Consider the following 27,298-nt stretch of genomic DNA (forward strand, 5'->3'; position numbering starts at 1 on the left):
GCCTTTAGTAATTTCTGCTACATGTTTCCTTCCACTCAATTTCCTACTAATATGCTTTAATGTAGCCCCTTCTATATTTCCAACAACTTCAGCAGTTACGTTCTGTAGCATACCCTCCAAAAATTGACAAGTCCCATCATCATGTAGTATATAATAATAATAAATAACAAAGCCTTTGTTTTTTATTGCAGTTATTGAGGCAAAAAAAGAAAAAAGAAACAGACTGTTTTCTCAGAATGAAAAGGAAAAACTACTACTCAACTGTCAACTACTTTTTGAGTGATCTTTTTTGTGTTTGTTTCTGACGCGAACACATCTAAGTAAAAATAGATTTCAAAGTAATAAAAAAAAATACTTCATCTGTTTTATTTTACAGTGCGCAGTCATAGCCTCACATTCTTGCTAAACTCATTCTTCTTTTTTGTGCATAAGGTTGTTTTAATATTATTAAAACATACTGCAGGTAGTTCGCACTGTTATTAGATTTCATTAACAAAGTCTTTTTGTTGTGAAACTGTAATATTTAGAAATCTGTTTCTTTAGTTAGTTGCACCTATTTTACGTCTCTCGAAAAAAAAAAAATCTAAATTATTTATTTATTATTAAAACATATCTTCTTGATTTTAACCTGAATACCAAACATAAAGTTATTTTCGCTCCGTAAAAGCAAGCAAACAAAACAATCCTGGCAAACAATCCTGCCACGCCTGTCTACAATATACACTTCCGCTGTTACCCCAACTGTTAGCGGTTGCCATAGAAACAGTAAACGCAATTGGTTAGCCTGGAAACCATCGTCAGGAACTCTGATCGGAGCGCTGTATTTTACAGTTTTGGCACTTTGTTTGATAATTGTGCTGCTTTACCCCCACGCCATTGATACAAAGACATGTCGCAAAGGTAACCTTTCCAAAAAAAAAACCTTGTGGAATTTGTTTTTACGGTTGTTTCATTCCCAAGTGTTTAGCTTCTCAAAGATATTTTAGCTAGCTGCTGATGGGAGGATTTCAGAGGCACATCAAGGAAGAAAATAAACTACTTACAGGTTTGGTGTCTTACCAATCAAAATGCATGTCAAAGCGTTCAGTTCATGCTACTAAGTCCTTTAAGAAGATTAAAGAAAGTAACTTTCAAACCATAAAGTAATCAAACAACATCCTGCTGGCAGGAAATCTACTGAACCACTGAGATTACGTCACGCGTCCCATTGCCACTTTTTGTTATTCACAGTCAAGTAATTATAGAAACTACGAAAACTCGAGTGGAATTTATTTTGAGCTTTCTCTAATACTCAGGGTCAAGATTATGCATGCGGATTAAAATACATAAATACTTTCACTCCATTTCAAAAAGTAGTTTAGATATGTTTGTGAGATCCCTTTTCTGTTAACACATCCAACTTGTGTTCAAGTATTGACCTAAGTCTTACCTTCAGTGGAAATGAAATCATTAGAATAATTAGGAATAACAACTGAGGTACAAACCTATCGGACTTGGAGGTGCTGGAACATTAGTGTCCCTGTCCGCAGTGAAGCGAGTTTAACAGCAACATGGATTTAGAGGTCGCTGACCTGAATCAAAGCCTTGAAGTTTGACTAAAATTTGCAGCTGCCCATATGAGCAGGCCAAATTCTTTCACGAGAAAAGTTTTATGGTGAAAGAAAGATATAGTGGCCACAGTGAAAAATGTTGGTGAGAGGAGTAAGGCGTCCCAACAAAAAACACTGTCATGCTGCCAAAGGCTCTAATGCATTGCACAACATAAGTGGAGTAATAAAGGAATTGATTAGAGATGTTTCACAAATAATTGAATTAATTTAAATAATCAAAAGTACTCTATGGTTTTATAACTCATTAAATCATAATTTGGAATTAGATGTAAATTATGCAGATGCATAGTATGGAGCCCCATACTATGCATCTAGTATTGTAATAATACAGCTTTTTTTTTGCCAGGGATCTATGAACAAGTACACACCACTATACCTTAATGCTAAATTGTATTTTGAGGTACAATTTACAATATATTGTTCCATTAGGAGACTCTTGCCTGAAATATAATGTCATGATGTAATATTTCTTGTCTTTCCTTTATTTTATCTCTGTGTGTACGCTGTTCCAGTTCCTACAACCAGGTCTGGAAAGAGGCCATGTCAGAGCTGAGTAGGCTCCTGGCTGAAGAACTACCTCCTGTGCCCCCTCCACCTCAACGAGACAGAGTGGTGTTCTTCCAGCAGCTGGCAACCCTTTATGTGCGCTATGTTCAAGTCTTCAGGCAGCTGGAGGAAGCCCACAACATGCTGGTCCACCCTCAGAAGAGACGACTTATTCTTCTGCTTCTCAAGGGCGTAATGGGGCGGGTGCTAGAACTGAAGTATGAAATGGTGGAAAAAGAGTTTTCAGAGTACCACTATGTGGATGACATCCTGCATGCACTGAAACTCACACCTGTAAGTTTTTGTTTATTGAAAATAGGTTTATTTAGTTTTCATACACTGTATATTTATTGTTGATAAATCTCAAGTGCTGTGGAAAATGTTTTGCCACTGTACAGAATTCTTCTGATTTTGCTTTATGTCACACTTGAAAGTTTCAGATGAAACAAATTTTAATATCAGCCAAAGATAGTCTGAGTCAACACAAAAAGCACTTTTAAAATGACGGTTTCATATATTAAGGAGAGAGGCTTAATGCAGTTAAGTCCTTACAATAATAAAGATCCTGCTTAAAAATGCCTACTATGGAAGAGTTTCAAAACCACTACTCATGAAAACGAACAAAGGGACATCTCACATTTGCCACAAATAATTTGCAACCCACCTCTACAAGTTTTGGGGAATGTATTCTATGGACTGATGAGAAAAAAGTGCAACTTTGTGGAGGGTGTGTGTCCCATCGCAGCTGGAACTAAGACAGCATTTCAGTAACTGTGACAAAAAACAAAATCAGAGGAAATATTTAACTGGCCAATAGTTTTTCATGATACTGTATGCATTTGTAAAGGATAACTCTCAAACTCTTAGCTTCATTGTCTTTTTAGTCTGCACTTGAGATCCCCATTCCATACTTCTTTGTCGGTGAGCGCAGCAAAGAAATTGAAGAGCGAAAAACGATGCTGCTGGATGTCCTGAAAATAGCGGAGTATTCAAAAGACCTTGACGTAGGTTAAAATGACACTACTTGTAAATAGAAGTCTTAGACTTGAAATAGCTCACTTGATTGTGGTACATGACAGGTATTTTGTTTACCTAAATACAAAGAAAGAACCACAGACAACATTTCTGAGTTTTCAACCAAGCTTCTGCAGAAGGAGAAAACATAGCAAACCACTTCTTCAAGGTGTTTACCATGCGTTCTGACACCCTGCAGCAGAGCCTGTCTTTTTATTAAGCAGGAGAAAGAAGTGAGTCGAGAGTGAAATGTGGGAGAGTGATAAATCAAAGAATGGCTATTCTGAAACAAGGAAGAACACATAAACTAACACACAGGCCCTTTAAGGAGGATCCCTAGATTAGAAAGCAGCTGTAGCTTCAAGGTTTAGGGAAAAAGCAAAGTTTGTCTTTCACACTGTTTAACAGTTTCTTCCTCCCTGGGGTGTGAATACTAAACCTTTAAATGAAAAACAAACTAGTAACTACTTATGTAAGAATGATAGCAAAACATAATTATTCTAACAGTACACATGCAAACATTTAATATTAAAAACAACATTAACATAAAACATTATTTTATATTAAAAGCAAGACTTAATACTTAGCAGATCACTCTTCCATTCACAATCAGAGAATTATTTGTGTTGCTTTGTTTATCATGTTTGTGATTTTTTTTGTGGTACCTGCAGACTTCAATGGACAGAGTTATGACTGAAGAGGAGGCCATAAAGATCATTCAAATGGTGGAGAGGGCGTGGCAAGGGAGGGTTAGGGCGAAGTTAAACAAAGAAATCAGATTTAGCAATTTCGACAGACGGCACAGGGCCAAGACCGCTGGATCAGCTTTCAATGAGTTGGCCGCCATCCGCATTCAGAAGGTTGTTTCTCATAAACATTATGTGACATTTTCTCTGTCTGGCATTCATCTGTTGGACCTTATTTATTCGGGTTGAACTTTATTTGCAGGTATGGAAGGGGTACTTACAAAGAAAGAAAACAAAGATTGCTCGAGATGAGGAGATGATTTTTCTTGGAATGGTAAATCAGATGATCCATTTTGTTGTGTATTCCGAACCTTGAAATTATTATTTTTTTTTTAAAGCTACCATTTACTGTATGTATTAATAGTCCACCATAAGGCATTACTTTAAGCTTGAGCTCATGATTTTTCTACTCTAAATTTTATATCTCTTTTTGCCCTAATTACCTTTCTAAAGTCTTGGAACAAGTACGTTTTGTTAACATATTAATTATTTTTGCCAGGTTATGGATCCAAAATACCAGGTCCCTCTTTCAGCAGAGATTGATGCCCAAGCTATTGACACTTCCATTCGAGTTAAGCAAAAGAAACACGAGGAAGTTTACCAAAATGCAATAGATGAAATTTTGAAGCAAATACGAGAAATGGAGTGGAATGACATCAGCAAGACGTTAAAAAATCAGATTCGACAGTGGTTTTATGAATGTCGGTGAGGTTTGGGCCTATGAATCATTTTTCTTTTTTGCAGTAGGGTTGTATTTGCTGATGCAAATAAGTATTTTCAAAATTATTGAAGTCAATGAATGACACTGATTTCTTATTCTTCATTATGTTTCAAAGTAATGACACAGGACTATTTCCAGACTACCCAACTGTTGAAGAGGGAGGTTCAGCCATCATATTTGCTGAAAAAACCCCTCAGCAGGTAAAATGCATCATGAATTAAATGCAAAAATAAATATTTTCTGGATATTTTGTAAAATACTGTTTGCCACTTTCAGTTAGTGGAAGAAATTGCTTTAAAAGAAGAGGAGGAAGCAACGTCCAAATCAAAAGGGAAAGCGAAAGGAAAGGATGACAAGAAGGAAAAAGGGAAGAAAGACAAGGGAAAGGGGAAGGGTGGAGAGGAAGTAAGTGAAAACATTTGAACTTGTCATTAGAGCAAATCTCACCAATGTATAAGTCTATTTGAGTTTGGATATTTCCTAACATCCTTCAAGTCTCACTTTGACAGCATATTGCTTGTTTGTGATGATCTAATGTAACTTTGTTTGTACCCACAGGATGAGGACGGATTGACGATGATGCCATCTGCTTTTCTTTCAGAATTGGAAGTGGCAAACAAAAGATATAAAGGTGGTTTCACATGTAAAATTTTAAAGAAATCTGATGTTTGAAGACTGTTTACAGTCCCAGATTTTTATGATGAAAATACGATTTCTGAGTACACTCAGAAGTATGCCTGTGAGTGTACTTGCGCTCACTAGCATGAATATATTGTGAGTAAAGAAAGACAAAGTGTCATAATGATTTTATTCTATGTTGTTCTTATCTTTCCTCTAAGTAAAAGAGAGATGTGAAAGAATTGTTGGCATTACCATAAAACTTTACAAAATCTTTCTACTCACAGAGGTTTGGAAAAACCGTAATGAGACTGAAAACTTCAGTCAGATTCATGAAGTGGAGTTGGTAAAGGAAGAAATGAGAAAAATTGTAGAAGCGGAAGTTCGATTACAGGTATTACTGTACCCGTGTCACTGTTGATTTTATTTAACCATAAAACCTTCCTTAGTTTTTGTCAGCTCAAATTATTGCTTAAAATTCTTAAACGTTGATAGAAAACATAATTTGTACACTTACCTAGCTGACCAATTAGCTGTGCTATATTTGTACTGGTTTGTGCGGCCAAAATATTTTCTTTTGTGCTGGTATAATTTTTAAGATTTGAAAAACATAGGGATGTAACTTCACACAGGTGTGTCACTGGTGTTGCTTTCGTATTGTTGGCCCTCTTTCCTGAAGACATGAGAGCAAAAAGGACAAAAAAAAAACATCACAAGTTTTTTCTCTAAATGAGAAAAATCCCTAAAAGCGAGTATTATTAGTTGAATAAACAGCTGCTAATAATATATATTATAATATATATATATATATATATATATATATATATATATATATATATATATATATATATATATATATATATATATATATATATATATATATATATATATATATATATATATATATATATATATAAAATAAGCAGCCATCTACCAGTCGCTGACTTAGGATTGAAGAAAGTTTGACTCATTCCTCACATTCAGTTGCAAAACCTTTGAGGGCTTTTTTGTATGTCTAACCTTTTTGAAGTTATCTTCAAAAAGATCTATCTAGCTACAACACACTCCACAGACAGTCAGACAGACAGATGTTCTCTCACCATTTTTTCCCTCTTTTGTCAGGTTGATGAGGAGATGCGAGAGGAACTTGCTGAGTTGAAGTTGGCTGTAGATAAAGAGAAACCTGGCAAACAAAAAGGACCAAAGGTACGAACATTAAAATCTGACCTAATTTTGCATGCATTGCTTTGACGTGATTATTATCTTAATTGACTACACAGAAGAAAAAAGGGTCTAAAGGTGGAAAGAAGAAGAAAAAGGAAAAGGATCTGACACCTGATAGGTGATGTTAAAGGGATCACATACATTTGTAAGTTTCAGGAAACAAAACAAAACAAAAAAACCACCAAAATAACATAAACATAATTTCTTTACATCTGCTAGAACCCTCGAGTCTCTGTGTGAAGAGCTGGTGCAGCAAGGCTTATTGAAACGGGCAAAAAACTTCCGGATGCAAGATTTCTTGGGTAAGACATTGGTAAATGTATTTTTTCTGAAGTTGTATTTGTGATGTTTACCTCAGATTGCAAGAGATGTGTGGAAACAACCAAACTCTTAAATTCATTTTCATCTGCCATGAAATTAGCTATGATGTGCTGCCCTCTTCTGGCTCCTTTGCCAGCTTATGTGAAAACCGATTAAACTAATAAGTCATTAGTGAATGTAGCTTCTGTAAAATTTGTTATTAACTGTTTATTGAGGTTTATTCATAGATTCTGGCATAAGATGCTAACTATTTAAGCAACATTTTTATATTAATGACAGTGATATGTTCTTTAATGATAAAACTACCTTCTATATTTTAAAGAGACTTCATTTAACTCTTAATCAAAAATAACAGGCAAATAACAAAATTACTGTTTTCTATTTCCTTTTCAGGTGACTATAATTATCTTGGTACTACATTGAGACAAAGTGACATCGAGCCGATGCCATCATTGTTAGATGTCCGTCAAGTCTTATCTTTATATGGAATTTTACCGTTAGGTATGAAACTTATTTGAAATACTTTGTATTTTAAACAATAATATTAATGTATGTAAACATGAATTTATGATACATCTGTGGTTTGCAGGCGCTCCAGAGGTTCATGAGAAGGCTCCTTTAATAAAGTCCATACTGCTGGTGGGTCCGGTAGGTGTGGGCAAGAGCATGTTGGTCCATGCAATTTGCCAGGAGACAGGGGCCACTCTGTTTGATTTGTCCCCCTATACGACAGCGGGAAAGTACCCAGGCAAGCCTGGACTGACCATGATGCTTCATATGGTGTTTAAGGTAGTACTCTGGATGCCAAAACATTGCTTCAGTTTTCCAGTATTACTTAGATTAGTGGTTCCCAAAGATTTTCTGGGCCCCCCTATTTATTACAATAAAATCCCCCCCCAAAAAGAAAACAAAATCAACTGGCACACACTTCATTAAACCAGACATAAACCTATACACATATTTTGTTTTCAAACTCCACTGAAGTTTATTTCACACTTCAGGTTGCAACAAAATACACTACAAACCATCTTTACAGTGAAACACTTTTGTGTAACTATTTTCTTTCTTTTTTTCATTCATTCATTCCACTTCCCACGCCCCCGAAGGGGTGCGCGCCACGCTTTGGGAACCATTGACTTAGATGTTAAGATTGAGGACATCCTTCAAAGTTGCTATATTTCTAAATATTTCCATGTAACTCTACTTAAGAATGTCAGCGGAAAACACATAATTTTTAAGTATTTTCCACAGAGATTATTTGAAAAACTTTTTTCCTAATTTGAGAAGCAGAGGTTTTCTAGACCTTTGTCACATACTGTAAATCTAAACATTTGGGTTATAAGAACAACATAAGAATCAGAGAAGGTGTTGCCTAAGAGTTCATGCTGACAAAATTTCTTTCTTTGTGGTTTATTTTTTTGCCTTTAATAAGTCTAATCCAAAAATGTCCAGATCATAATATCTATTTAGTCTCCAGAACACGTCAGATTTTTGGGAAAGATGATTCATTTTAATGGCTTACAAACATTATGATTGTCAGAGATTAAAATATTTTATGTACTGAATGTTCTTTTAGTAGTCGGTCAGCCAAATAGTATAAAAACAATTTTTCATAGTTGATTTATATTCAGGTTGCAAGACTTTTGCAACCCTCTGTGATTTGGATTGAAGATGCAGAGAAAATGTTCTACAAAAAAGTTCCCAAGGATGAAGAACAGGTACTTTAAATAAAAAAAAAAATTATAGAACTGTCATATTGTAAAACAAAATATGCGGATTGATTTAATTTCATTGCAGTTTAACTCTTTTGTGTTTACGAACAGCTGGAACCTAGGCGACTGAAAAAAGATTTGCCCAAGTGTCTCAAACTGATCAAGCCAGAAGATCGTGTCCTGATAATCGGAACAACAAAAAACCCACAAAATTCTGATACTAAAGCGATGTGTAAAATGTATGGCAAAGTCATCCTCATCCCAAGACCTGACTACGGCTCAAGATACAGTAAAGACACGGCACACAATACTTCATAAAAATTATGAAAATTAAATTTTTAATAATGTGGAATAAAATAACTATTAATTCTGTGTAATTTTAGTTTTGTGGGAGAAACTTATTAAAAAGCAAGGAGGAAAAATAACAAACGCTTTGGACCTCACCTCTTTGACGAAGGTAACTGATGGCTACACTCCAGGCCACATGGTGCAGGTCATCAGCAGTGTTGTCACCAAAGATCGCATCAATGACCTGACAAAGCAACCCCTCACTGCTGATGATTTTATTGTACCACTTGCCAAGTTTGAGCCCGTGCTCCAGAAGGAGGAAGAGGCGATAAAAGTATGTTGAAGCAGCAATATTTAAAAAGCAATTTAAAGCAGGTTTAGAAGAAGAATTCTGATTCTTTCTGTGGTATAGTTAAAGTTGTAGGTAGAAAAAGTAGAAGAGTCTTTTATATCTGATTTCAGAATATTATGTTTTATATTTTTAAGCTATGTATTTAAAACATTTTCTTTGTTTTTCTTCAGAACTGGTATGCAAAAACACCTCTAGGAAAAAGACGGATTAAAGCTGCTGCTGAAAAAGAAGAAGCAGTACTTAAATTGAAAGATGCAAAGAACAAAAAAAAGAAAAAATAAAACTGCACAAAAAGTAAGGACATTTTGTTTGGTCAGTATTTGTTGCTATAACATCACTTGGCAGTAAGTCTATATATTTGGAAAACCTCCTTATTTTGTATTTAAATTGTGCCACATTTTAAAGGAAAATGCGTTTGTTGGCTTTTCATTGTATGAATGTAAAACTTTTCAAAGCTCCACTGTAATCTGAGAGATATCGAGATGAGATTTCGCAGTCATTGGCAATTCAATATCTCCACTTTAAGAAACTGAGTTCTATTTTTGAACACTTCAATGCGCACCCCACCATAGCAGGGTTTATCTTATGCTATCTTATGCAAAGAGGAATCGCCTCTGAGCCAATTTTGGCCATTCATACTTCTCCAAAGGAAGTACAGAAAATATTGTCGACAGTGCAAAACGACTGGAGGTGTCAAGCAGCATTATGTTTAAAACCAAACCATACGTTATCACTTCATCAGTTCATCAAAGACAACTTATACAAGTCAGCTGATGCAAGTCTGAAACTACATCTCTTGATAAGTTATGGGTGAAACAGAGTTAACTGATTCAACTTCCATTTCAGTTCTTTAAAATCAACACAGACACCTCTATTCCCCCTTGAAGGTTTTTTGAGTTAGTTCTAGAGTAAGTAACACAACCATATTGGCTGTTTCACACCAAGTGGTGGAAAGTGATCCCACACTGGTGTGTGATCAACTTAGTGACCAGTCTGAGCCAGAAGTACCAGGCTGTGGTGGTTGTATGGTGGGACCACCATACACTATTTGTTAAATTAAATCATTAAATTAGTAATATGTCTTGTTTCTTCAGACTTCAATCATCTGATCGAATAAGGGACGTCAAACAAGAGCCAGTTGCAGAAAACGATGTTGGCATTTGGCAAAGAGGATCTGGCAAGTTTTTCCAAGGGACAACCAACACACTCAACTCTGCTGCCCAACAATTAAATGCTTTTTCCTTACAAATGCGACCCCATTTAGAGGAAATAAACAAGCTTTCTAATGGAGTAAGATGCATTGCCAAGAAAAGAGTGGCAATTTATCAAACACAAATGCCCTTATTTTTGTGTTGAATACATGTAAGAAGAAAATCTCACTTTCATGTTTCCTATTAAATATTCGAGTGAGGTTCTAATTAATGTCTTTATAATAAAGATTTCTCATATTTATTTCTGTGGTTTGTTTTGCATCTTCACACAGTCTCACATTTAACGATGCAGATAAAGTTTGATTTTGCTGCTATGCTTAAGAGTTCAATGTTGTGAAAAGGTATAAGGCTACCCCTTTATATATTTCTCTTTTTGTCCAGTTTTTTTTTTTTTTTGGTAAAACTGAAATATTTTATATCAAAGAAATTTTAAGATGAGACAAAGAAAGACAAAATCCAAACAAAAAGCAGTTTTTATAGGGATTATGTGCAGCTGCGTCATTTTTTTATTTTTTATTTTTATGAGTGAGAGTCATAAGTCAACAGGTGTACTTTGAGTTCTCTATAACCCAAATAGCTTAAGCTCAAATGAAAGGCAGACATTATCTTTTGAGACTTTCTGGCCGAGAGCAGAATTCATGGTTCTGTCTCTAAATAGTAAGTTATCCAGGTCTCAAAAAGCCTGAGCAGGCTCAGACCATCACACTACCAACACAGTGCTTTACCGTCTTTTTCTGAGTTTTGCATCAGCTGTAATGGAAAAACCCAACTCACGTCAAACAGATTGTGTTCCAGGGAATTCTTGATTTTACAGATCTGGAAGTATTCAGACATAAAGATGTGGTTAATAACATTTACATCAGTATTCCTTTAGGAGCATATACTTTTTCTCCTAGTGCTAATTGATGGAAAACTTTTTAAAATGAAGCTTTTTAAAATTTGAAAGCTGATTTTTGACTTTACTCATGTTATAATTGTCTTATATTTAAATTAGTGTCAGAATGACTGAAAAAAACCCAAAGTATCTAGAAGGAGGCAAACACTTTTTCATGGCACTGAATGTTATTATAAAATATAATTACAACATCTAATCACAACAGAATTTGTGTTTTAAGACATGATTACCGTTTTACATGTTGATTACTTGGATACACTATTTGTAGGTCAAGTAAGTGCATTATAATTTCATAACTGTATGCAGTGTGACATGATTTTTTTACAGACTTTCTGTTTTATCACCACTGTGATCTGGAGAAATTCAGGTTTAAAGGAAGAGAGACAGAAAATGGACGTGTTAGTTGAGCCAAAGATGGATGTAGAGGCTTAGGTGAAGCGGTCAGCTCTTTCGTCAGGTTCTAAGTTCACTCAACACATACTCACATTGGCTTTATTTGGCTAAAATTGACCTATTTTGTGTACACCTTAAATAGGTTATAGTGTACTAAGTTACTTTTGCAAGCTTTATGCCTTTTCAGATATCTTTTTGGATGTAATGTAAAGAAAATAGTCCAAAATTCAAAGCCTTCTTCTGTTAAAACTTGTTTTGTTTCTATTTTTAAATGTCAAAGACAATTTGAGTTAAAAAGAAATAAAAGAAATGCCGATAAGGGCTTGTTAACAGATAGCAATTTAATTCTTTATACTACTATTCTTGTCTGTGTGACGACAAGTTGTTTTCTTGTGTCCCTGTAGGACTCAACAGAGATTATTATGTCGCTAGAGTTTCACTGGTCTTAACAAAGCTCCACAGCACATGGACCTGTCCATCACAAGGGCTTAGACACAGCAGTGGTTGCTGCTGGCTGTGTTTCATGCAGATGAGGGTGACCCATAAACTTAAACTATGGTTAAAAATAAAGAAAATATAATGGAGATAGCAAAAAAAGAGAGTGAGAGTGTTGTCAATTTAAGATAGTTAATGTATGAATTACTTTAACTTATTACTTTTCAACTTATCCAAATTGAAATGAATGTAATGTAATCAGTGTTGTGTGGAAATATTTTTTGGTACTTCTTTTTTAGTTGTTATTCAGTGAAATAGGATACTTCATGTTGCTTAATCTTTGATGTCCTTTCCACTGCAGCAGCAGATGGAAACCCCCTTGGAGATCCATGAAAAAATGATTTCGTCTCATCTGAAGTTTAAACTTATGCCAGACATCAGTGAGCACTTAAAGAGAGGGTTATCAAGCTACAACACGATGCAACAAGGTCTCTTTATTGTTTTGAGGAAAATTGTGAGCCACTCATTCATCCACAGAGAAAACCATCAAACACACTAATCCTGTAGTTTGGATTTAGATTGTTGATGGTTTCATTGATGCTGAAAACGAGTTCCCCCCAGCACAATTAAAGCCAAAGCTATCTTTGCCTTCACACTGCCAGAATGCTATTTTGGAGGTTAGTATGTGGGGACAGATATGTCAGCTGTTCGGCACCCTGCTCCATCACAGCACAAAAACACTAAGCGCATTATAGGCTGTCAACTTTAGAGACCTGGATGAAGCAAACAAACTTGGACTTACTTTTACTGGTTAAGGTTTTTCCGTTCAACTTGAAGGCTTTGTATAAGGCGGGATTGACAGATCTGATGTCATAATGGATCATTTATAATTTTCCTGAGGCAACAAGATGGATGTAGGGCATTCTATCTGCAAGTTTAGGTAAGTTAATCACTGCATTTGACATCTTATCATTTGTAAAAGTCTAAAGCCTTGACTTCTCTTTTCCACAATATATCTGAGTCCTTTTAAAGACTAAACATTTGGCTGTACTGTTTTAACATCATCTGCTTTTTATTTTTATGTTTTGTCAGATGTATTTGTTTATTAGATTTACACCATTGCTGACATATTGTTGTCAGTCTGTCAACTTTGCATGATATCTTTTGATACACCATAATGCCAAAAGTACTTGGTTAACACCTACATTCAAGTGTTCCAGTTACTTTCATGGCTGCGTGTGTTTACGACTCAGCCCCTAATTGTGCAGAATACTTCTACAAAGATCTGTAAAAGAAAGAGTTGCTCAGTGAATTCAAGTATGTTTCTTTGATAGGATGCCATCTGTGCATTAAGTCCAGTCATGAGATTTCCTTAAACTATTCCATAATCAATTATTAGTGATATTATGACAAAGTGGAAGCAATTAGGGATAACAGCAACTTAGCCAAAACAGGAGTAGTTCCAGAAAAATCCTGTAGAGGATTCTGTGGATGTTGGCTTGTATATAGTGTATAGAGGTCTCCCACTCTTTGCAGAGTATAGTTACAGACCTCAGAGCTTCATGAGGCCTTCATTAGAACGAAAATCTACCTGTGAGACATCACCAAGTGCAACACAAAGCATCAAGTACAGTGATGTCAAGCACACATAAACCAGATTCCAGACCAGTGGAGAAATGTTCTCTGGAGAGACAAATCATACCATTCTTTCTGGCAATCCAATAGGCAAGTCTGGGTTTGGCATTTGCAAGGAAAGCAGCACTTGTCTGATCCTTACATCAAGTGTAACGTTTTGTGCAGAGGGAATTATGGTGTGGAGCTGGTTTGTTTTCAGAGGTTGGGATCCAGAACTCTTTATGCTTCAACCTACCAAAACAACACCAGACACTTACAGTTTGACCAGCTGTACGTGTCTGACTATAGAGTCAGGCCATCTCCTGACTCTATAGGAATAGTCAGGAGATGGCCTCTTCAGTTCAAGCGTTACTGGACAACAGCGTGCAAATCAAGGTCTATGAGGACATGACTGGGTGAGACTGTTGTAAAGGAACTGGACTTGCTGTACAGTCTTCACCTCCAACCACAAGAAAACTATTTGGATGAAACAGTGGGGAGGCTGTGAGCTAAGCCTCGTACAACATCAGTGTCTGACCTTAAATATACTTTCCTGAAAGAAATGAGCAAATATTACCATTAACACACTTCTAAACCAAAAGAGTCTAATCTTTTGTTGTGGTAAGGCCTAAGAAAACATGATAAAAATGAGATGTTGTTTTAAGACTCAAAAGTATAATGTTGTCCTTATTATACGATTGATTGTTAGCAACCAGTGTTTGTCACTGTCTTGTCTTGTGCTACAGTGTCTTGCAAAAGTATTCAGAACCCTTGAACTTTTTTTTTTACATTTTGACATTAAACCACAAAATTCTAATTATGTCAAAAATGGGTTCTTATGAGAGCTTGTCATGCATTTGTATTCAGCCCCTCAGCCTCAAGTGAACAATGTGTACTAATTAGGCCAATCTTGCTAATGTGTGTTTAGTGTTTTTCTGTTGGAAGGAAAACGTCTGCCTCAGTCTAAGGTCTCAGGCATCACTGCTGAGTCTAGGTGGTGCTGAATACAGCAGAGTGAAGTGACAGAGATTACTCCATCCTTCACTGCAGAGGATTAGCAGCATGCTATCACAAGGATTGTACAGAGAATAAGTATTTGGGTTTTTATCTTTGATTGGTCAGGCCTCTAGTAAAAACATTTTCAATAGTAGGCTGTGAGTTAGGTCATTGCATTTGTGTGTTTCTGTAGTAATGGCAAAATTGTCATTGTGACGTGTGATCTCAAACTAAACGAATGAGTGGAAATTGACTGAGGTTGGTTTTAGTCTTAGTAAGACACATTATTAGTTTTTTCATAAAGATGTAACATATATCCACTTAGAACATTATTTATTTTTTCTTTTCACTGCAGATTCCTTGTAGAAAGTAAATAAACATCCATCATCCTCTGGAGATATGGGGGACAATAAACCTGGAGGGATTGTTGCAGCTGCAAGTAGGTTTTCCAATCAAACTTACTTTCAAAGCCAATTTTCAGTGTTTTTTGTGCTCTGATTAGCTGCCTCTCAAAACTCTAATGTTGTGTGCTTGTCAGTGAACCGACTGAAAGTGGAGAAAGGATTGGAAGATATGGAGGTGTCGGAGTGTGAGAGCTGCTCCTTTGAGGTGACTCTTAACCTGGCTTACATAGAAGGCATTTGGATCAGGGATGGGATGCAGGTTAAGTCGAAACCAAGTTGTCGCATCAGCACGCACGGGAAGAAACACTGCCTCATCCTGAACCGAGTGGCTTTGGGAGATGCTGGTTTATACTGTTTCCGGGCCAGTGAGGTTCAGACATCAGGCAGACTCGTTGTTAGAGGTAAGGTAATGCAGCACACTCAAGCATTTATGTGTATGTTCCACCATACTTGACAATAGGGGAATTACACCCATTAATATTCTGCTTATTATACATGGCAGCAGCCTAACAATTAGTTTTTAATAGAAAGGACCCTCTGTCATTTTATATTTATACTCTGGTGGAACAAAAAGTATTAGGGTGCTGTAATGGCGGTTGTTTTAGTACTTAGTGGTTGAGAGAAGGTGACAGTAATATTTAGCAGGACAGTCAAAAACTTGGAACACCATGTTTTGTCCTTTAAGCACTTTCTGCTTCCCAAAACCCACTTGAACAGCTGATTTCTCATCAAACATCATACATTCTCTCATAACTCTAGAGGGCAGTGATGCATAGTTGTGATCTCACTAAACAGTAACTTAAGCTGTCTTAAAGAGACACCACACAATTACAACTGTTACAGTACCTTGTGCTATACGTATTTTTGTTAGAAACAATAGTTTCTCACAATGGTATTTTTTTCTGTTCTCCAATAAATGTACTCAAGTCAGGAACATATGAATTATCATAATCTCTTGCTGTTTTCTTCATCAACATTTTTTCTCATTTTACTCATTCTTTATCAAGTATTAAAAAAAGATGCAAAGATTAAAAAAAAAGCACATTTCAAGTTCTATCATTAACACGCTAGTCATCCTATGAAATTTTTCTGCCAGCTAGAGACATATATATTGAGAAAGAGCTGGAGGATGTGGATACGCTTGAGCGTCAACCCGTTAGTTTTATATGCGAAGTCAATCAGGTGGATGTGGATGGTCGGTGGTATCGTGATGACTGCAGAATCCGACCTGGAGACAACATCAAGATAAGACATCAGGGTGAGAAAATTAATCATTCACAAGTACAGGTGTTCGGAACTGTGTTTACTTCTCCTTGAGTCTTTCAAATACACCTGGACTCAAAGACCACCAGACATGATGGATGAAAGTGAAAAATATAAAAATATTCAACATAATCTAATTTCAGGTAAAACTCATGCTTTGCTCTTCAAGTCAGTCAGACCAGATCATGCAGGTGAAATCAGATTCACTGCAGAGCGGGTGTCATCCTATGCCACTCTTACAGTAAAAGGTGAGTCCACACACTCGCACCGGATATACAGCAATATGGTCATTGCTGTTCAAATATGTTGACTAAATCAGACATCTTCAATGCACAATCAAAATAGAATATTCAACTGTTAAAGATAAACATTTTTCACCATAATTTTTTTTTGTCTTTTCTTGTAGAGCTGCCAGTCCAAATAATTCGACCATTAAGGGTCAAAATCGCCATGTATCGCCACAGAGGTTTACTAGAGTGCCAGGTGTCACGGCCTAATGCTCAGGTCAAATGGTACAAGAACAGGAAGGAGCTCCTGCCCTGCAAGAAGTATCAGCTAATCAGCCAGGATATTTACAGGCAGCTGACCATCGAAGATGTTCGCTCTTCAGATGAAGACACCTACACATGTGATGCAGGGGATGACAAAACTTCATGTCAACTTTTAGTGGAGGGTGAGGGTGGAGGGATACTTGCTGTCAGAGAAAACAGAATAAGAAATAGTGTTAGGTCTATCGGTTTTACCAAAAATGTACAACTTTTGCAAAGTAGCTTTAAGTACAGGATCATGAATAGCAGCTAATATATTTGTGTTTCTTTTCTTAAAAGACACATATCAGGAAGCACAAGCTGTGTGGTCACTTTAATATGTGTTATTGTTGTTGCCATGCAGAGCAGGCCATCAGCATAGTGCGGGGGATGAAATCTTTGGAGGTGATGGAGCCAAAGCCAGCGCTATTCCAGGTAGAAACTAGTCTAAAGTCTGGGAGGCCCCCGAAGTGGACCCTAAACAGTGAGGTCCTGGAGCACTCTGCAGGAGTGAACATTGACCGGCAGGGAAACCTCCACAGTCTTTGTTTCACAAGCACAGACAGCTCCATGTCAGGGCCTGTGGTGTTTGTGGCTGGGAAGAGCCGTTCAACAGCTCAGCTTTCTGTGAAGGGTGAGTTTTTCTGCCCTCCATTCAAAATGACATTTTGACATCCCAATATGATGAATCGTTGTTCTAACATGAAAAAATAAGAAAAATGCTTCAGAAAAGCATTTGCAAGGAATTATATGATTTTAAAGGCAGTGAAGAAACAAAAAAAAAAATTCCTATATTTGCCAGATGTAAAAAATAAAAATGGCTTTGACAGCATTGCTTTTTATTAAAACCAACAATAAATTTTGTGCTAATATACCATGAAATATTTGTTACTGCCACATCTGTATTTGCAATGTAGAATTTTGGCTGTTCAATTTGGTGCCTTTTATTTGGAGACTTGGTAGGATTTAGATTAATTTGCTTTGATAGATTTGTTAGATGAAGTTTCTAAAAATGGTTTATATTTCTTGATTACAAAGACCCAGTGATCATGCACTGCAAAACTCAAATTAATTTGGACGTTTTTCAATCGTCTGTTGTACGTATCCTTTCATTAGAACGACCTCTTGACGTTGTTCAGCACTTAGATGATGTGGAAGCGAGGGAGAGCAGCTCTGTAAGTTTGTGCTGTGAGTTTGCCCCGTCTCCCCGAGTCGTGCGGTGGTTTAAAGGTCGCACCGCTCTGAAGCTCTCGAACAAATACACCATGAAGAGAGAGGGGAAACGAGTGGAACTGATCATTCACGGCCTGACGGGGACTGATGCAGGACAGTACCGCTGCATGGCTGGAGGTTCACAAAGTACAGCACAGGTCAAGGTTGAAGGTGCGTCAATAAAAAGCCTTTTTAATATCACTATGGTATGTCATTTGGCTAATCATGATCATCCGTGTCTTTGTGTTACAGCAAAAACATTGAAGCTGGTCAAACATCTTGAACCTGTTGACATTGAGGAAAATGGCACTGCCACTTTTTCATGTGAGCTCAATTATGTTGTTGCCAATGCCGAGTGGCTGGTTAACAATGTCCGCCTCAGTTCTAATGCCATCAACCGGATTCAGCACATGGGCACAATGCACAGCCTCGTGATGCAAAAACTTAGACCACAAGAGAGCAGGGTCACATTTAAAGCAGGCCTTCTCAATGAAACAACCATTTTAAAGGTTAAAGGTCAGATATGGAATTATCTGAAGTGCACTATAAAAAAAACACCTGAATTAGGGAAACACATAAACATACTTGTACTTTTGTTGTCTCCAGAGCGCCCGGCAGTGTTTCTTAGGTCTTTGGAGGATGTCGTTGGAGAAGAGCTAGGGGAGATCTGCCTGCAGTGTGAAATCTCTAAAGATTCAGTAACACCTCTTTGGAGGAAGGATGGTACTGTCCTGACACCTGATGATAAACATGAGTTTGTACAGTGTGGGAAGTGCAGGGCACTGATCATCCACTCACTGAGCAAGAACGATGCTGGACAGTACACTTGTGACTTAGGCACCAGTCAGTCCAAGGCTAAAGTTACAGTACATGGTAAGGAGACTGTAAACTGTACTGGTCAGTTTAATCGCTTAATTTTTTGCAGTTGGTATAGCTCAATCTAAAATAGTCAACTGTCTATTCAGTATAGACAGTTGACTATCTGTCAACTCTCCCGCATTTACCACATGGGGCTGTTTGATCAATTCTTGTATTTGCAGATCTACATGTTACCATTGTTCAGCGGATAAAGACGGTATCTGTTCTGGAGAGTGAAAACTGTACTTTTGAGTGCCTTCTCTCTCATGAACTGGATGATGAACCCATTTGGACCATCAACGGTCAGGTGGTGGTTACCAACAGTCGCATTCAACTTGTCAACAACAGTCGCATCTATAAGATGGAAATTAGAGATGTCGTACTTTCTGATGCTGGTGACGTTGTCTTCACAATTAAAGACCTGAGTTGTAGAACCATGTTATTTGTGAAAGGTGAACAGCTGTGTCTTATGTGCTTGTTTTGCCCATTTGAAGCAGACATTAAGATACTAAGTGTTTTTCCTCCTTTAGAGAAGCCTGTGCACATCTTCAGAGACCTGCTAAATGTAAAGGCTGTACCTGGGGAGGACGCTGAGTTGAGCTGTGAAATCACCAAACCAGAAGTCACCATTCGTTGGCTGAAAAATGGACGTCCTATCAGGCAGAGCCCTAAATATGAGATGAGCATTGAGAAGAACCTGGCACGCCTGGTGATCAAGAATGCCTCCATCAGAGACTCTGGTGAATACTGCTGCGAGGCTGATGGTGTTGCATCCCGAGCCAAGGTGGAGATCAGAGGTAGTTATGGTTTTTTATTCATCTTTCACTTGAAGTAAGAGTCTCACAGGATACAACTGGTGTTGTTTTATCCTCTCCAGTGAGTCTTGATTCCAGCTGTACAATTTGGATGAGAGTTTCAGAAATTGGTGTAAACGATCAGTGTCTTTTTATGAGCACACTGTGTCCTAGCAGGATAATGCACCATATCACAAAGGCCCAAATAACTCAAAAAGCTTTCTCAAGAATGACAAAGAGGATATTGTACTCCAATAAGTCACCAGATCTTAATGTAAAACAGCATCTTTAGGATGTGTTGAAATTGTAGATTAATTTCATAGTACGAAAAAATCTCCTGCAACTTATATGAAGAAAGACTTGCGCTGAAATAATGCTAGCATATGACATTGCCTTATTAAAATCAGCATAAAAAATTTATTTATTATAATTATATTGTGTAAATTGACAAAAAAGTATCTTTTCAAAATCTACTAAACTTACTTTTTCTTTCATTTAGAACTTCAGCACACTTTTGCAAGGGAGTTGAGAGATACTCGAGGAGAAGAAAAGGGTAAAGTGACACTGGAGTGTGAGACCAGGCGGTCTGCCAAGCGTGTGACATGGCTAAAGGGCATGGTGGAGCTCAGATCTGGGAAGAAGTATGTCATCAAACAGAAGGGAGTGGTTCTATCCCTTACCATCACCTGCCTAGAGAAAACAGACTCGGATATTTATGTGTGTGATGTTGGTACCATGCAGAGCCGGGCACAACTTACTGTGCAGGGTGAGTCAATATGCAAAGTGTGTTAGTTTGGTAGGATCACTGCTGATCAGTCATGTTTGTTTCCTTTCAAAAGGTCCTTATGCTGTGCCATATAAAATAAGTTTTTGTTGAAGTTTCTGTCATTATACACAATATAAGAAAAAACTCCAATAGTTGATTTATTCAAATGAAGTAATGTAAGACCTTAACAGTAAGCGGCTATTAATTACTGTTTTTCTTGACAAAAATTATAGCTTTTATTAAAAAGCTCCCGAAAACCATTGTGATTATAGTGTCTCTTTAAAAGTATTCATTCAAATTCAAAGTATTCATGACCTTTTAAGGTTTTCTGATTTTGCCACATTATAATCATAACCTATAGTCTATTTTGTAGGAATTATGTGATAAAGCAAAAAGAGATGGGTATCCGTGTAGCATAAGCAAAAGAATACATGGTTTCCAAAATATTTAGAAAGAAGAATCTGCAGATGTATTCAACCCTCTAAACTCTTGTATTTCTGAATGATCTGCATTTTTCAAGTCATTTAGGAGACACAGCAAAAATATGGAAATGTGACAAAGTCTTAGGTCAGAAGGAAAATCTATTGCAGTACTTGAAAATTGATCTTAACAGACACTCTTTAGCACATTAAACTAAACTTGAGTCATTTTGCAAAGAATAGATATAGCTCTCAGGCTCTAGATTTGAAAAGCGAAAAACCAAGGAAGATTTGATCTACAAAATATTGGCTCAGCTTGGCGTTATGTAAAAGCCCAGCAAATTTTTCAGATTTTTATTAATAAAAAAATAAAAGTTTTATTTACTAGTCAAGTATTTTGATAATCTCAGGTACCATCAAATCCTGATAAAATGCATTGAAGTTTGTGGTTATGATGTGACAAAAGTTTAAAAGCTAATAATAGCTACTCTATTTAGTCTTCATGTGGTTATGACTTTTCCTTATTTCAGGTCAGAAGGTGATAATCTTGGATGAATTAGAAGATGTGGAGTGCCTTGAAGGTGACACAGTAACATTCAGGTGTCGAATTTGTCCCGATGACTATTGGGGGATCAAGTGGTATCTGGACGAGACTCTGCTTTATACCAATGAGCTCAATGAGATCCAGGTGATACCAGGAGGCCTCCACACCCTTACTTTTAGACAACTTGCCCGCAAAGTCACTGGTACTATTTCATTTGTAGCAGGGGACAAAAGATCTTATGCCTCACTGCTAGTTAGAGGTAAGGACTTTGACCTTTCTATGAGATTTTAATATTTATTTACACTTCAGTCCGATATAATAAGTCCGTTTGTCTTCATATTACCAGAGAGGCGTCCTACCATCATCAAATCACTGGAAGACTGTGAGGCTTTCGAGGGAGGAGGCTTAGTTTTATCTTGTGTGACTTCTAAGCCATGTCACATCTTGTGGTACAAAGATGGCTGCCTGATGTGGCACTCCTCCAGATACTTCACCACCCATTCTGGCTGTGAAGCCCGACTGACCATTCGAGAGGTCAGCAACAGCGATGCTGGGGTGTACGAGTGCAGCAGTGGCTCTGTCACAACCACAGCTGTCGTTACTGTCAAAGGTATGAACATAAAATGTGTCACTTACTGTTACCATGTCTTGCTTATTTACTAAAGTCTATAGAATCATAGCAGGTTTTTGTAAAAGTTGCTGTCTTCTTCAGCCATCCCAGCAGAGTTCACCCAGCCTCTGCATGCTGTGGAGGCCAAAGAAGGAGAGTCTGTTACACTAACCTGTGAATATTCTTTACCTGGAGTCCAGTTTCATTGGAGGAAAGGTTTTGAGAACATCCGACCTGGAGAAAAGTATGTCATGAAACAGAGGAAAACCATCATCTCTCTTACCATCAAAGCACTTCTGCCCGAGGACTCAGGAGAGTACACATGCCATTGCAGGCAACACCAGACGACAGCCAGTCTCAAAGTGCAGGGTAAGCTATGTGAATAGTTTTTGTTCACAATGTTTACTGTTTTACTGAAACACTTTGTGTTACAACGTATGTATTTCTTTTACAAATATGAAACATACTCAGCAAGAGACACAGAGAAGTTCTTAGGTTTTACATTTTTAAAAGTATTTGTTACTATAACTGCATTATTATTTTACAACACTTTTCTGTTAATAAATAAATAAATCTTAAAAACAACAACAAAAAATATTTTAGTCTGTTTTGTAGTTGTGATCTGAGAATTGAAAGTTCATTATGTTCTATATTTTTTCCAGCTATTCCCATTACATTCATTCAAAAACTAAGGAACCTGCAAGCTGAGGAGGGCAGCAGTGTGATATTGCGCTGTGAAATTTCTAAGCCTGGAATACCGGTAGAATGGAGGAAGGAGCACGAATTGCTGAGGAATGGTGTCAAGTTCCAGATGAGGAAAAGGGAAACCACTTTGGAGCTTCTGATTTGGAAACCTGCACCTGAAGACAGTGGGGTGTACAGCTGTGAGTGTGCAAATCAGATAACATCTGCCACAGTCAAGATCACCGGTAAAATTTTATTACCTAATGAGCTGAATGATGGGTTTAAGAATAAACTGGAGTTAGCTGTCTAACCAATGGTTACATGTAACTCCTCAGCTCTGCCAGTCACCTTCAAACAGAAGCTGAGGAACGTGTTGATTGAGGAGGGCAACACCGCTACATTTCGTTGTGAACTCTCCAAGCCTGGTCAAACTGTTGAGTGGAGGAAAAGTCGAGACAGAGTCATCAGGAACGGAGAAAAGTATCACGTGCGACAGAGAGACACACTTACTGAACTCAGGATCATTGATGTGTCTCCTGAAGACAGTGATATCTACACTTGCATCTGTGGAAACATTGAGACAACAGCCACCCTGACTGTAAATGGTAAAAAAAAATAAAAATAAATAAATACACACAATGCAATTCAAGTGTTTGTTTTTCAGTTGACGAGATTCAGACTTTAGGTCATTCTGGTTATAAATGATATTAATAAAGAAAAATGAAAATTAGGCTAAAACATTTTATATTTTGGATCATTGGCCTTTGTTAGAATCACTAGATTCTATCAGATTGACATTCTTTTAAACTGGTTTAAATATCATTTAGGTAAAATAAAGTTGTATGCTGATGACATCCTCCTTAAATCAAGTTGTTTTAGAAACAACAGCCATTTTACTATTTCTTTTAGTACAGTGTATAAAAGGAGAGAAATGAATGCAAAGACACAGGGATCAAATGTTTTTAGAATGTCTTAAAAGGTTACTTTTATTCTTCAACTTAAACTTATCAACATACTTTTTTTCTTTTTTTACATTTTAGCCATTCCTGTGACCTTCAAGCAAAAGCTGAAGAACCAGCAAGTGGAGGAAGGACACTACATCACACTGCAGTGTGAGATTTCAAAAGCTGGTGTCCCAGTTGAGTGGAGACTTGGAGGAGAGCAGTTGGAGAATGGAGAGAAGTACCAGATAAAGCAGAGGGATTCCACCCTGGAACTGACCATCAGGGAGGCTGTGCCCGAGGACAGCGGCGTCTACACCTGTGTGTGCAGAGAGCAGAAAACAAAGGCCACAGTAAAAGTCATTGGTATGGTTTTTTGAGACAATTTTAGTACATTTTATCTTCCTAAGTATTCAGTGCTTGCCAGAAGTTTACAAACATGCAACATGTGCATGAAGACAATATTAATTTTGGGCTTTAACGACTGCATTGAATCAATAATTTTCTAGGTTGTAGTGAGAAAACATAAAAAAATGTGTGCACAAGCTTGAACTTAATATTTTACCAGATTCACACAATGTAAGCTAAATTCATAAATGCATACCCTCCATGTGGAAACAGTATTTGGATGAAGATCTCTGCATGATTTTGAAAAACAGCAGAATTTACATGTCAATAAATATGCAACAAGCAATTCTCACTGCATGTTAGACCATTCCTTTTGGTGAAATAAGAGTTAATTAAATTGGTAGGTTTCTTGGCGTGGTCTATGCATAGTCCAAATGTTTTAAATTTTGTTGAGGTCAAGAACACTGTACAGACTGTCAAGCATGGTGGTGGTGTTGTTGGCTAATAAAACCATGTAGTCCAGATATCATTGGAGATATATGGATATATTTGCACCTGTATATTTAATTTGAAAGATATGTGAATTAGGGAAAGTTAACAGTAAATTGAAAAAATGTGCGCTCAATTTATGTTTTCAAAACTGATTATATTTGTATGTTGCACCATCATTCCACCCTGGAAAAAACTTAAAATGTATCATTAACGCATCATCAAACTTAATATGGCATTCATGCCAATGATGAGTATTTCTAAAACTACTGCCCAGTACTGTATAGGAGGAGTTGATTTTTTAACACTGCTATGCCTTTCCCTTGCTTGGTTTAAATTCTCTCAATTATTTCTGTTTTAATAGCGGTTCCTGCCACATTTAAAGTGAGTATGAAGAGCCAAGAGGTGGAAGAAGGGAATAGTGTGACTTTGCAATGTGAACTGTCAAAGAAAGGGGCCCCTATTCAGTGGCTGAAAGAGGGACAGGTGCTGTCTGAAGAGTTAGGCTGTGATAAATACCAGATAATGGTTGAAGGAAGGAAAGCTTCAATGACTATTTTCAATGCACAACCAGATGATGCAGGGAAGTACAGCTGTATTACTGGAGATGAGAAAACCACAGCGGAAATCAGAGTCAAAGGTAAGTTGGGATATAAAAATAAACCTTCATAGCAATTATACAATTTTGAGAATTACAGGAGAATAAGAGCAGATCACCATGTTTGTTTAACCGAGGAAGCCAAATACCATTTTCTTTTTCAAAAACGCTACTACAGCACTTCCTGTTACGTTCAAACAAGAACTCCAGCGCCTGTCGGTCAAAGAAGGAGAGTGTGGAGTTTTCTGCTGTGAACTCTCCAAATCTGGAGCTGCTGTGGAGTGGAGAAAAGGCAGAGTGATCCTGAAACCAGGAGAGAAATATGAAATGAAACAGGAGGGCCATCTAACTAAACTCATTATAAACAACGTGGAGGAAAGCGATGCTGGCAAATACACCTGCAAGACTAAACACAGCCAAACCAGTGCTGAGCTCAGAGTGCGAGGTGAGAACAAAATCTTTATGGCTTCTAAAAATACACCAGAACACTTTTTATTAATGATTACAAAGATTACATTCTTCTTTCTGTAAAATTGATTTACCATGTATTCAACAGAATCACCTGAGCGCAGACGTCAAAGAGGTCAGCCTCAAAATAAAAACCAAAAATCACTCTCACAGTGTCAGCTCCTTTATGTCTTGAAACCCTAAAGAAAACTTTTTGCTTCATTTCTTCACCTATGTATCCCAAACATAGCTTAATGTAGCTGTGCTTTGTATTCATTCTGCCATATTTTTCTTTCCTGATGTATCCTTGATTCATTAGTAACAATTGTATTTTGCATAGTTTGTTTCTTCATGTAAGTGAAATTACATGTCAAACATGGTAGATCTTAGAAAATAGACACCCTTGTAGAAAATGCCTGTTTTTATGAAAGTATAAAGTAGGAAAATTATAAATCACTTGACAATATTTTGATTCATATTCAGCTTCCAGTCTTCTTTGGTAGCTTAACCCCTTTTCTTGGCAATATTTAACATTACATGGTAGTTGTTAACAGAATCTGTCAAATTGTGAACATGTCTTGTCCGTTGCCATTTTTTCTTGATAAAAAAGATTTTCTAAGATTTCAATGAAATTTTATCCAGAGTGCTATGCCTTTTTAGTAAATAATACTATGGTGACAATTTTCTGTACTTCTCCTTTGTGCAATTAAGTTATTTCAATCCTTTGTGTCTTCTGCAAAGTAGGACTTCAGTTTAAGGATGGACATGAGCAAATGTCAAGAAAAATGTTCAAGGACAATTGAACATTACTTTATCTAAAGTAACGTTCAAAGAAACCCCCAGATTTCTTATGATGTATTTTAGGTATTTACCCAACATGACTGAAAGCTGAAATTCAATTTAAAGACGGTCAAACACAATATTAGCTTAGATTGTATATTATGTTAATTACACAACATATGGATTAAAGGTGGAAAAGTTTTTAAATTATTATTTCTTTGTTTTTTTACTAAAACCAGGAATTTCAACAGGGGTGTATACCTTTCTGAGATCCACTGGAGTCATTTCACATCAAAACAAGGGTGTGTTGTGTCATGGTGCCAACTAGTTAAAGACTCATTACCTAAATTATAATTATTTTCATGTAATCTGGTATAAGTGGGTGATATCTACTTATGACCGGAATAGATAGAGATCATTACGAGCATGACACTTCATGTGAGGACACCTACCTTCCACCTGAGACATCCTCCATTCCCTGTCATTACTGCCATCGGTTTTATCCTCTCTCAAGCTCAGTACCATGATAAAATAACTGTTTTGTTTTTCGTTACTAACAGATCTCCCTCCACGCTTCAAGTTACCATTAGTTAACCAGGAGGTCACCGAGGGCAACGTTGTAGCTCTGCACTGTGAGCTCAACAAGCCTGCTAACTCAGTGGAGTGGAGGAGAGGAGGACAGCTTCTCAGGAATGGAGACAAGTACCAGATGAGGAAGAAAGACCTGCTGGTGGAAATGAAGATCACAGACCTCACAGTGGAGGATTCTGGTGATTACACCTGTGTATGTGGGGAAGAAAGGACAACAGCTCAGATCACAGTGAATGGTGCGTGCAACTTCATGTAGCTTAAATCTTTGTCTGGAAAAAATAAAGTTATTAGTTTGCATTTTAAGATTTAAGAAGATATTTCTTGAGT

At 37.1% G+C, this 27,298-nt stretch overlaps 2 protein-coding genes across 11 annotated transcripts in view; both read left to right on the top strand.

Annotated features, from left to right (window-relative positions):
• Window positions 1-771: 771 nt before the first annotated feature.
• iqca1 (IQ motif containing with AAA domain 1) lies at window positions 772-10,598 on the top strand. 2 transcript variants are annotated; one of them, XM_023340064.1, is made up of 20 exons: window positions 772-900; window positions 2,123-2,450; window positions 3,041-3,160; window positions 3,842-4,030; window positions 4,119-4,190; window positions 4,416-4,621; window positions 4,753-4,837; window positions 4,914-5,042; window positions 5,196-5,268; window positions 5,543-5,649; window positions 6,378-6,461; window positions 6,536-6,597; window positions 6,699-6,781; window positions 7,194-7,301; window positions 7,390-7,589; window positions 8,432-8,518; window positions 8,624-8,801; window positions 8,896-9,134; window positions 9,323-9,446; window positions 10,247-10,598. In XM_023340064.1, exons 1-19 carry the CDS (start codon window positions 890-892, stop codon window positions 9,431-9,433), a joined length of 2,472 nt encoding a protein of 823 aa, XP_023195832.1. In that variant the 5' UTR covers window positions 772-889; the 3' UTR covers window positions 9,434-9,446; window positions 10,247-10,598. The 2 variants fall into 2 exon arrangements, with proteins under 2 accessions (XP_023195832.1, XP_023195833.1); XM_023340065.1 differs by lacking the exon at window positions 3,041-3,160.
• A 2,225-nt stretch (window positions 10,599-12,823) lies between these two features.
• LOC102225528 (obscurin-like) overlaps window positions 12,824-27,298 on the top strand; it is a 47,980-nt gene continuing 33,505 nt past the window's right edge. For 5 of the 9 annotated variants that reach the window (XM_023340180.1, XM_023340182.1, XM_023340181.1 and 2 more), the window contains exons 1-23: window positions 12,824-13,026; window positions 15,052-15,135; window positions 15,235-15,501; window positions 16,197-16,358; window positions 16,507-16,611; window positions 16,770-17,036; window positions 17,255-17,524; window positions 18,007-18,273; window positions 18,355-18,618; window positions 18,709-18,975; window positions 19,143-19,412; window positions 19,491-19,757; window positions 20,254-20,520; window positions 21,470-21,742; window positions 21,830-22,093; window positions 22,196-22,462; window positions 22,756-23,022; window positions 23,113-23,382; window positions 23,818-24,084; window positions 24,920-25,195; window positions 25,332-25,598; window positions 25,710-25,736; window positions 26,941-27,207. In XM_023340180.1, the coding sequence (XP_023195948.1) occupies window positions 15,096-15,135; window positions 15,235-15,501; window positions 16,197-16,358; window positions 16,507-16,611; window positions 16,770-17,036; window positions 17,255-17,524; window positions 18,007-18,273; window positions 18,355-18,618; window positions 18,709-18,975; window positions 19,143-19,412; window positions 19,491-19,757; window positions 20,254-20,520; window positions 21,470-21,742; window positions 21,830-22,093; window positions 22,196-22,462; window positions 22,756-23,022; window positions 23,113-23,382; window positions 23,818-24,084; window positions 24,920-25,195; window positions 25,332-25,598; window positions 25,710-25,736; window positions 26,941-27,207 (5,158 nt within the window). In that variant the 5' untranslated portion in view covers window positions 12,824-13,026; window positions 15,052-15,095. Of the gene's footprint in view, window positions 13,027-15,051; window positions 15,136-15,234; window positions 15,502-16,196; window positions 16,359-16,506; window positions 16,612-16,769; window positions 17,037-17,254; window positions 17,525-18,006; window positions 18,274-18,354; window positions 18,619-18,708; window positions 18,976-19,142; window positions 19,413-19,490; window positions 19,758-20,253; window positions 20,521-21,469; window positions 21,743-21,829; window positions 22,094-22,195; window positions 22,463-22,755; window positions 23,023-23,112; window positions 23,383-23,817; window positions 24,085-24,919; window positions 25,196-25,331; window positions 25,599-25,709; window positions 25,737-26,940; window positions 27,208-27,298 lie in introns of those variants that run through there. The other 4 variants (XM_023340188.1, XM_023340183.1, XM_023340186.1 and 1 more) reach the window with 4 other exon arrangements.

This window comes from Xiphophorus maculatus, chromosome 9, assembly GCF_002775205.1.
Source record: "Xiphophorus maculatus strain JP 163 A chromosome 9, X_maculatus-5.0-male, whole genome shotgun sequence".
NCBI lineage: Eukaryota > Metazoa > Chordata > Actinopteri > Cyprinodontiformes > Poeciliidae > Xiphophorus > Xiphophorus maculatus.

Bases quoted from the DNA above. Each gene is read 5' to 3' on its own strand.
- iqca1 (XM_023340064.1), top strand. The intron at 6,462-6,535 runs GTACGAACATTA...TTGACTACACAG, and splicing joins GCAAACAAAAAGGACCAAAG to AAGAAAAAAGGGTCTAAAGG. The intron at 6,598-6,698 runs GTGATGTTAAAG...TACATCTGCTAG, and splicing joins AAGGATCTGACACCTGATAG to AACCCTCGAGTCTCTGTGTG.